Consider the following 11117-nt stretch of genomic DNA (forward strand, 5'->3'; position numbering starts at 1 on the left):
TTGCCCGACCAAGGAAGAGCTTCCCCTGGTGCTTCTCGCTAGATTCGGAGATAAGACTGATCTGCCAAGCTAATTTTTGTCCCGGCTTATATATCTGCAATTTCTCGAGGAGCGGAGTCGTGAAAACGCGGGGGAAACAATTTATTTGTCGCGCAGGTCGCTTCGTGGCGCGGCGAAGCGTGCGGTGCGGGCGCGGTATCAGCTGGCGTTTGTCGGCGCGGGGAGCGCGCAGTAAGAACGGCGCACAGACCGCTTGTCGGCGCGGGGAGCGTGCGGTGAGAGCAGACCGCAAGCCGCTTATTGGCGCGGGGAGCGCGGTGAGAGCGGCGAGCGGGATGCTTGTTGGCGCGGACAGCGCGCGGTGCGGCGGGACGTCAACCGCTTGTTGACGCAGAGAATGCGCGGCGCGGGCGTTACGTCAACCGTCCGTACAGCGTGTATTTGATACATGCTGTAATTTATTAAGTTTTATTAGACGCTATGCGCCGTTTTTGGGCCGCGACGGATGGTCGGTTCCGGCCGTAACGATAGCATTGTTACAAACAAAAACTAAACAAAACTGTTACATAAACTCAGGTGACTTGTCACAAAACAAAACGCACCTATCTAATTCCACAAACATAAACTTTTACTTTGCAGTGGACCAATAAAATAAAATAATCTAAATACAAAATAAGACAAGCTGGCTTACTAAAACTTAACCACCATTTTGCTTGGTAACACTTCGCCCTTTGACATTACTTTTGTGTTTAAAACTTCTTAACGAGACAAAATAAAATAAACAAAAATTTTAAACCTCTCTGTGACCAAAGCCCAGACTACTTAAAATACTGGCGCTCGGTTAAGCTTAATTATTTTTATCACTCAAACTAAATTTACGCGTATAGTCCATAAACCGTCTTCTGGTGTTTCTTTAACCCTAATTGGCTGCGATCTCTTCTTCCGTATCTTCATGCACCTTGCTCCGCCGCTGTCAATCTCTTTCCAGCATCTATACTAGTTGTTCCGTTGACTGATCACGTTGTTCCGTCGTAAGCTCATGTCTGTCCTGGGGTTTGGGTGACAAGGTTCTAGAAAGTAAGTCTTTGACGGGTCAAGACAACTCTGATTCGACAATCTGCATTTATCCGATCTGAATCAAACAGTATGGGATAGGATTGGTTAGGTTGTGACCGGGGTTAAGTACTATTTGGTCGGGTACTCACGGTTTTGCTTTGTTGCCACAATCGCCAGTTACTTTTACCACCTAGGAACAAGATTTGTACCTTTTCCAGGGCACGCTGTTCCACGCAAGGCTGGGTGCAAGGAACTTCCACTGGCTGAGGATCGACAGGCAGTAGCACACAGAAAATGCACACAGTCTTTTAGGTCAGTATAAACAGTATATCTGTATTTTTCAATACTATGTGTTTTGTACACTTTACTATACATATACTTGTTACAATAAATATATTTAAATCGTATTTGAGCTAACAGAATCTTTGTTTTTGCCGTACTCTGTCTCGCACGCCCGCTTGGTACGACGATTCCATTGAGACTCCCGCCATGGGCGCCGCGCACCTTCTTCTCCGCGCGGGAACTTCCTTTGCCGCCGCGAAGTAGTCCCTTACTTACTCGACCACAACTCCATAAAGGTTTAACAGTAAGGGGAGATTTTTTGTGTACGTGTTGCTTGTATGTGTGGTGAGCGTTTGGTGTATAAAAATGTCGTTAGTATGAATGTTTGTGTGAGTGTGGTATGGCGTGAATGTGCGGCTTAAATGTGTTTGTGTATGGATCACATGTACAGTGCGGAGCACCATATCGTGCGCCGTGAGGAGAAGTAGTTCTCCTCCGGCCGCCTCCTAGTATCACGCGCCAGCGGCCCGAGATTTAATCTATATATCGGCACGGTTACCGATGATACATACCGACGCGGTTACCAATAATACCAACAGACATATGTTATCATAAAATTATCGTAAACATTGAAAAGAGTAACTCTGCATTAAAAGTGTGTGTGACTTCAATAATTTATATCAAATATTTACTTATTTAATTATTGCGTGATATAAGAAACTTACTTACGGTAAGTGTAAGAATGTAAAATATATTTAAGTAAGAGAGTAAAAACCCATGACAATAGATAAATGTCATAATGAGTATTAAAATANTTTTAAACATTATTTAAATATTAAGAATAAAAAATAAAACACTATACTAGATTTGTATAATTAGCGTTAAATTTTTTTTAAAACATCAAAAATAAAGACTAGTAAGGCAATTTAGAACCACACATTTATTTAACAAAAAGAATATCTCGCGTTTATCGGAATTACGCTTAACGACTCTTTTCAGAGCCACAAAAAATATTTTACAGAGTCACATTAAACACTTCTTGTCAAAACCATAAATATATCTTTGACAGAAGAACATTTTTGAGCTCAACCCTATAAAATAAAATCTAGCGTAACTGCTTCAAAATGATATAAAATAATTGTTTGTGTCATTTTTCTTATTTTTTCATGCACATATACACATAAATTTGTTAGTATCATTATTTTATTAAATTTTTAAATACATATACAACTATATTGTATATGTATATATTTATATATAAACATAACTATTATAATATTGCCTTACTAGTTTTTATTTTTGATGTTTCAAAGAAAATTTAACGTTAATTATACAAATCTATTATAGTGTTTTATTTTTTATTCCTAATATTTAAATAATGTTTAAAAATATTTTAATNATTACTATGACATTTATCTGTTGTCATGGGTTTTTACTCTCTTACTTAAATATATTTTACTTTCTTACACTTACCGTAAGTTTCTTATATCACGTTTCTTATATTACGCAATAATTAAATAAGTAAATATTTTATATAAATTATTAAAGTCACACACTTTTAATGCAGAGTTACTCTTTTCAATGTTCACGATAGTTTTATGATAACATATGTCTGTCGGTATTATTGGTAACCGCGTCGGTATGTATCATCGGTAACTGTGCCGATATATGGATTAAATCTCGGGCCGCTGGCGCGTGGTAGTAGGAGGCGGCCGAAGGAGAACTACTTCTCCTCACGGCGCACGATATGGTGCTCCGCACTGTACGTGTGTGTGGTGTGAGGTTGCTAAGTGTATTTCTTCTTAAGGAGCGTGTTGAGTTTCATATGTGAGTGTCTGTAAAAGTGTGACTTAACGTGTGTGTATGTGTGTGTGAACGGTATGAGTGTTGGCGGTGTGTATGGGTCCTTATTGAGTATGTTAATGTGTGTTTGTAGACGTGTAATGTGTATGTGTTCTTTAAGGGTGTTTGTTTGTATGTTTGGGAAGTACTAGTGTGTGTGAATGCTGTATGATAGTTTTTAACCCTTAAGTGTTATGTTTTTGTGTACGTGTAGTGTAAAGTCAAAATGCCCCTTAATGGATGATATTCTGTGTGTGTACTGTCTGTGCGCGTATGTGTGGAATGGCGTGTGATTGGACTCTTAAGAGGTGTGTTTGTGAGTATTTATATGGAACGTGTGTGTTACGTGTGTTGATTGTGTGTTGGAGAGCGAGTAAGTGTTTGTGTAACATGTCACGTGTGTAGTGTCCCTTAAAAACGTGTGAGTTAAAAAAATGTCCTTTTTCTTTGCAAACTAAAATAAAAATTAACGTTAACTTTTACTTTTTCCAGGGTCGCACGCCTGTACGCGGTCCAGCTACGCACACCCAATTACTTAAGTAAGTATTTTATATATCCAAGTTTAGAAAAACATGTTAATTATAACCAATGAGTGAATATAAGGCCTTACGAGCCGTTCTCAAAGTGTTGAGCGAGAACTTATACATGTATATATATATGTATACACATGTAACGAATTCACTTGTAAATTTTTACAAGTGAGTTTTTCGAATTGAATTCTCAATTCTTAAAATCATACGGGATGCTAGATTTGCATCTCACATATGAAAGACCCCGGATTCCCCCCTAACTAATTATTAAAATATTGCGAAAAAAACTCCTCGGCCAGGAGTCGAACCTGGAATCTCCGGCTTACCGTGCCATAGAGTACCGGAGATTCCAGGTTCGACTCCTGGCCGAGGAGTTTTTTTCGCAATATTTTAATAATTAGTTAGGGGGGAATCCGGGGTCTTTCATATGTGAGATGCAAATCCAGCATCCCGTGAATTTAAGAATTGAGATTTCAATTCAAAAAACACTCACTTGTAAAAATTTACAAGTGAATTCGTTACATGTGTATACATATATATATATACATGTATAAGTTCTCGCTCAACACTTTGAGAACGGCTCGTAAGGCCTTATATTCACTCATTGGTGTAAATTTCACGAGCCTTAAGTCTTTATTAATGTTAATTATAATTATATAAGAATAAACACTTAATAATATGTAATTAGAAATGATAGTTAACAAGATAAAACACAGTTACATGTCGCTTAATACTAATACAAAGTTATGCTTAATGTACACGCACACATAAAAAAAATCACTAAACAAAATTAAAATTACCCGTAGCTCATTTGGCCCTTATAACCTAACCTAACTAAAACAGAGTTTTTTGCGTGTTTCAATTTTACAGTCTTTGATGCGTCGCCTCAACGCTGGTTGTCGTCCGTCTCCTCTTTTCCGTACTGCCACCTCGGTCTCCTTAGTTGCCTTCGGGATACCGGGTGACAAGGTTGTGACCGGACGATGCAGCACGCGTGCGCTTACCATATCCCTGGAAACGTGTTCTGGGGATTGAGGTAGTGTATGTTAGGGTCTCTTCTCGGCGTAGGAAAATAGGGGGAGAAAATCGGGATGGAGGCCTCTCTATAGATGGAGACGAAGCTTGTATCACTTTTTCTCGGGCGAGTTTTCTCCATCTTGTCGTGGTGCCTAAGCTTGCGCGCTGCGAGGATCTAAGGAGCTATGCCGACGGGAACTTTGGTTCCTGGCAGGGTCTCCCTTGCCGGACAAGTTCTTGATGAGCAGCCAGACTAAGAGGGGAAATAGAGGAAGGAAAATCCCGACAGAAAACCCGGGCAGGCTGGGTTCGTTAGCCAAGTTACAGCAACCGGCCTAGGACACACCAAAATCAAACCAGCCTTATTTAAAACATGAGAATGTCAGATAAAGAAGAGTAGTCATTACCGGATCAGGTCGATCAGACGGCCAGATCCTGGCACGCGGAGGATATCGTTCCGGTTCCCCGCGCGTCGTAATCCAACGACGGGCTTGGCGTCTCCTGCACCGCAGGGGAGGCGTCAGACAATGCGTCTGCGAAGGCCTGTGACTCTCAGTCGCAGGCGATAGAGGTAGAGAGTCTTCCCGGCTCTCCTGTGCTTTGGGGGAGCGAGGACAGCCCGATTATTTGGACTCATTGTTGCTTGCCAGTTGGCGTCAAGGGGCGCATTGTAGTTGAGTCCACTGACGATAAAGAAGAGGAGACAGCGGCCGATTACACAGTCGCAGGCCCGTCCGGTTGGCCGGTCTGTGACAGCCTCTGGGCTCCTTTGCCGCAGCTCTGATGAAGCCGACAGCGACATCGGAGTATTATCAAGAAAACCGAAGAGTGTATCAACCACCGACACGAAGCCGCGTTTCTCTGTCTCCTCGCAGAAACGAGAGTTTGTTGCCGGAGTTTCGGTCGAGGGAAGCGACGGCCCTTTGACTCCAAAGGTCCAGCGCGAGGGTGTTCCGAGTCCTTCGTTGGAAGAGACAAAGCGGCCGCAACTGCGGTCTCGGCCGCCGAACAATTGCGGCCGTAAATACACCCGGAAGAAAGTGCCTTTTGCTACCGCTAAGCCCCGAAAGAGGGGCAGGCCTTATTCTACGGGCCAAAAGTGGGCCTTCAGAAGACTTACCGCGAGCTAAAGGAGGGGCGTGACCGCGCTGATGAGCAACAAGCGGAGGAAGAATTGGTTGTAGATCCCGAGGCAACCCGCATGCCTACGCGGTCTACCGCTACGTCACTCACTGCGGCTTCCGGCCGAGCGGCGGCGGCGGACTGCAGTGCGAAGGTCCCAACCGAACCGATATCCCGAGATCTTTTGACACACCGTGCCCTCGAACTGATGGTCAAGTGGGCGGCATCGGTGAGAGCAATGGCGGCGTCCTCAAAAAACTTAAAAGGGACCTACATGCTGGGCCTAAGAGTGTCCGCCGACAGACTGGAAGAGACCGTCCGTCTTCTGGCCGAGAGGGTGCAGAGTGGGAGGCACGACCGCTCCCTCGTTGAACGTCTCCGCACGGTGAAGGACCGTTTGACTCGAGAGGTCGCCGATATGCGGGACGAGGTGACGAGTTTTCGCGCTGCCTGCGACTCTGCGAAAGAAAGGTCTTGCGGGTTAAACGCGAAAACAGAACGCTCAAAGGCGAGATGGCGGGGATGCAGAAGGACTTCAAGGCTCTCCGCCGCAAGTTGCAAACCCTCCGATCTGCCGGCATCGTTAAGCGGTTTGCTCGGTCGCGCAAAAACGACCGCTCCCCACCGGCTCCGCTGTTGCCGGAACCGCTCCCGCAACGTTCGCCGCGGTCTCGGCGCGTGAGAGACTCTGCACCCGACGCGAATATGGAACCAACTCTCCGTTGCGAGGATTCCTCACCTTTACCGGGAGAAGAGGATGGAGGACCAAAGTCCCTCAAAGCTTGGAGAGTCGCGTGATAGATGCGAAGCGCAGCCAGCTCTCATTATTTCGGGAGCAGCTCCATCACCGGCTCTCCCGTCCATCTTTGGGCGCCGACGGGCGTAAGAGAGGCCTCACGGTTCCGACCCGAGGCGAGGGCGCCGCTATCGGGGGAACAAAAGCAAAGAATAACACCGTTGCCGTAGTCGTCCCCTCCGGCAAAGACTCCTCTTTTTCCGACAACCGGAAGAAAAAGAAAAAGAAGAAGAAGAAGAAAGAAAAGACTGGGGAACAAACGGGGGACAAAAGGCCGGACAAGCTGACACAGCTCCTCCGGCACCAAGCCAACCTTTTTCCTCTTCCCGTTCTCCCTCCGGACAGCAACCTCTTCCAGCTCCACCAAAAGAGACATGATCCTAAGTGGTGGGGAAAAAGAAAAAGGAGAAACGGACGCATGGTTCACCGACTCCTGCATCTAATGCTCCCTCCCCCGTGCGGGCAAGGGCGGTAAACCCGCTTCAAGCGTCAAGCCCTAACTTAAGGTGGGAAAGCTTCCTCGATCCGCGACCATTACATTGTCTCCCCTCACCGGCTCCGGTGCGAACGTTGGGGAGGCGCTGGTCAAGATGAGGAGGCAGATAAATTTGTCGGACTTTGGTATCACCGAAGTCCGACCAAAAAGGGCCGTCACCGGGGCCTTCATCAATGAGATCCTCGGTAAAAACAGCAAGGCCAGGCTTTATGCCGCCATGTCCACTTTGGCGGACGAATTTGGGATGAAAGGCCTTCGGATCAAAGGCCTTGATGACTCAATCACCCCAGATGAAATGAGAGACGCTGTGGTAGCTATTGGAAGTTGTCGGCCGACCAAAGTAAAGGTCGGCCAAGTTTACGCTTCCCCCAATAAATTATTCACAGCATGGGTCCAGTGTCCGATTGCTGCGGCAAAGAAGGTCACGGACACTGGATTCTTGAGAGTAGGGTAAGGGACGAGCGCCGGTAGAGGTTCTAGACCGCCGGTCCTTACAGTGCCACCGATGCCTTCGGCGAGGGCACGTCATGGCAACGTGCACTTACTTACCTCGCCGGATGAGGACAAGAAGGGCCGATGCTACCAGTGCGGTGACCGTAGCCACCGGGTCGCGGAGTGCAAATCGGCACCGAAGTGTTTGCTATGCGCCGACCTTGGTCGCTCCGCGGCCCACAGATTAAGCGGTAAGGCCTGTGCCCCAATTCCCCGTAAGGGAAAACAAAGGGCGCAGAAGGCCGCCGCTGAAGGCAGACCACAGCCCGCCTCTAAGAAAGTCCCAGCTGCTGTCCCGGGGACATCGGCGGCAGCGGAGGGGACTAGCCAGCCCCCCACCGGTAGTGCTCTGGAGGAGGAAATGGAGGTGGAGGAGCCACTCACTCAGTAATGCCTGTCTTTCTCCAGAGTAACATGGATCATTCGCGCGGGGCCCAGGATCTTATGATCCAAAGCCTCGCGGAGTTAAACGGAGTTGTCGCGGTCGTGGCAGAGCCCTACAACCGTCGTGGTCGGAGTCGGAAGACGGCTCTGTCACGACATAATTCCGTGAGAAGGTTGGTTCTGAGTCCTCTGTCTTTTCTCCTCTGGAAAAAGGCAGGGAGCTCGTGATGATCGAGTGGGGGAAACTTGTGGTTGTGGAGGTCTATTTCTCGCCAACAAGGCCCTTTCCCAAGTTTGAAGCGCTCTTGGACGAGCTGAGTCGGGTTGCTCGCCGATACTCGGCTTGTCCAGTGCTGATCCTGGGGGACTTCAACTCCAAGTCGATGACTTGGGCTTCCCCCAGAACGGACGCGAGAGGAAGGGCTCTAGAGAACTGCGCGGCAGCCTGTGGGCTCGTCGTGTCGACCGGGGCTCACAGCACACGTGCGTCAGGCGCAACGGGGAGTTCATTGTGGACCTGACTTTTGCCTCCCCGAGCGCCGTCCGCCGTGTGTCCAAATAGAAAGTCAGGGACGACATGGAGACCCTATCAGATCATCGGTACATTACGATGAGTATCTCCGTATTCCCTGATCGCTTTCGGGGCTACCGTAAGGGTAGAAGACCCCTGTCCCAGAGATGAGTCCTCAAGAAATCGGACCCACAACTCCTGTCCGCCGCTGCTCAGGTTGCGGCTTGGCCAAGTCCACCGGCCGAGCTACACGACTTCCGGGCAAAACTTCGGTAGTTCCGGGAGACGCTGGCTATTTGCGACACAGCAATGCTGCGCTCCCATGGCTCGCCGAACCAAAGGTCGGTGTATTAGTGGACGGATTAAATAGCCTCTCTAAGAGTGGTGTGCCTCCGGTCCAGAAACCAGTACATCCGCGCCCGTCGCCAAAGAACTGGCGACGTGGCAGCGCGAGCAGCGGAGGCGTACAAAGGATACCGCGAAACACGCAGAGCCCTTTGTATTGCCATAAGCCAGGCAAAGTCCAAAGCGTGGTCCGAGCTTCTCAAGACCCTTGACGCTGATTCGTGAGGGCGCCCATACAGGCTTGTCATGGACAAGCTGCGGCCGTGGACGCTTCCGATCACTGAGAGTCTTGACCCCCAGCTCCTGGAGAGGGTTGTCTTCACCCTGTTACTTGACGGGAGGGGTGACTGGCCCTCCCAAGAACCAGAGTTGAAACCGGTAGAATGGTCCACCCAACTGGGGGTCACGCAAGAAGAGCTACACCGGACCATCTATTGGATGACGCGCAAGAACACCGCACCCGGTCCCGATGGCGTGCCCGATAAAGTGCTGGGCTTTGTCTTTGGACAGGAGTCCCTGGGAGCCCGTCTCATGCAGATCTCTACCACCTGCCTGAGGACGGGATGGTTCCCTCCTGAGTGGAACAGGGCAAACCTGGTCTTCTTCCAAAAAGGGGGTAGACCGGCGGACTCTCCGTTCGCGTACCGGCCGATATGTCTGCTTGATGAGGCGGGTAACCTCTTAGAGCGCGTTATCGCTAACCGCCTCACCGAGCACCTGTCGCGGGTGGGTCCTGACCTGGCCGACTGCCAGTTTGGGTTCCGTGAGGGAAAATCGACGGTGGATGCGATCTTGTCCCTCACGGACGTGTCAGACAGGCAGGGAGGAGGGCGTTGGCGGTGTCGCTAGACATATCCAACGCCTTTAACTCCCTTTCCTGGGACAGCATAGGGTGGGCGCTTAATTGCCACGGTGTCTCACTCTATCTGAGAAGATTCTTCGGTGACTATTTCTGCAGCAGGGAAATAAGATATACCGGCCGGTACGGATTGCCGCACAGGAGAGAAATGTTCCGCGGGGTTCCATAGGGGTCAGTCTTGGGCCCATTACTGTGGAACCTCAAGTACAACGCGGTGATCCAGGCCGCCTTGCCCAGGGGCCTGGGTGTCATCTGCTACGCGGATGACACTCTCGTAGTAGCCTCTGGGAGCGACCGGAGGAAGGCCAGAATCTTGGCGGAAATACGCACTAACTGTGGTGTCGGCCGAATCGAAAAACTGGGTCGTAAGAGGATACTGGATACCGACTATAGAGACCTGTAAACCGACATTTTTAATATTTTGTTTTGAGCCGTATTTACTACATCAAATCCAAAATGCTTCTACAGAAATAAGTAAATTATGTTAAGAGTTTGCTGTTGTTCTTTAAAATGTCAAATTTCAGCGTCAATTTTTTCTTATACAATTTCCTTTTATAACTTTATCATATCATCATGTATATAAAATTATTTCTAAGTTTATGTACGTATTTACACTGAACTACAGCAATACGTACGACACAAAACAATTTAATAAAACACTCAGAATATGAGTTGGTTATCTAATTGATGCACAAAAAGTAATATTGTGATGATGTGTATCTGCTACCATATACTATCACTGTTTCTGTAAAAAACAACACTATGTAGTTTACAAATATCCCGATAGAAAGTGCTGCACTATGACGCGTGCGCATATGACCATTATGCATGTGTATATCTGTCATGCTACATGACAGATCTTCTAACCCTACAAATCTACAAACATAAAGATCGTTTTATAGTAGTCGCAGAGAGCAAACGCAAGTGTCACGAAATTGATAAATTGCATCTATCAAATCACTCAATCGCAACACGATTGGTCACTTTCGCGAGATCTGTGACTGCAATTGCATTTTGCACTATCATAAAACGACTTTATAATAACTCGTTTTGCAGAATACGTGTTTGTTTGCCAAAGTTTTCAATAGAACACAAAACAAGTAAAACTTTTATAAGTTTTAGTGAAGAATTCAAAAAGTGAATATTTTGTTGCATTTGTTGTGTACTATTACATTATAATGTAATACATTATGTAGTATTCCATTTTAATATATTACAATTTATATTGTGTTGTATTCAATTGTGATATACAGGGTCCGCCACTTAAATCCGGACAAATTTGAATTTGACATTCCCATCATATTAGAATGCAGCAGTAGGTGCCATATGACCTAAAGATAGGTTAGAGACGTCGATAAGACATTAATAATCTTAAAATGGCCGAG

General features: G+C 47.0%; 1 protein-coding gene across 1 annotated transcript; it reads left to right on the forward strand.

Moving 5' to 3' along the window:
- The first annotated feature begins 7235 nt into the window (after positions 1-7235).
- LOC109861042 lies at positions 7236-7595 on the forward strand. The gene has a single exon (XM_020440527.1). It carries the CDS (start codon positions 7236-7238, stop codon positions 7593-7595), a length of 360 nt encoding a protein of 119 aa, XP_020296116.1.
- The last annotated feature ends 3522 nt before the right edge of the window (positions 7596-11117 follow it).

Source organism: Pseudomyrmex gracilis, unplaced genomic scaffold (genome assembly GCF_002006095.1).
Source record: "Pseudomyrmex gracilis isolate BER0280 unplaced genomic scaffold, ASM200609v1 scaffold_549, whole genome shotgun sequence".
In the NCBI taxonomy this organism is placed as follows: Eukaryota; Metazoa; Arthropoda; class Insecta; order Hymenoptera; family Formicidae; genus Pseudomyrmex; species Pseudomyrmex gracilis.

What these genes read in the sequence shown, in the direction of transcription:
- LOC109861042 (XM_020440527.1), top strand. Translation starts at nt 7,236, where the DNA reads ATGAGGAGGCAGATAAATTTGTCGGACTTTGGTATCACCGAAGTCCGA.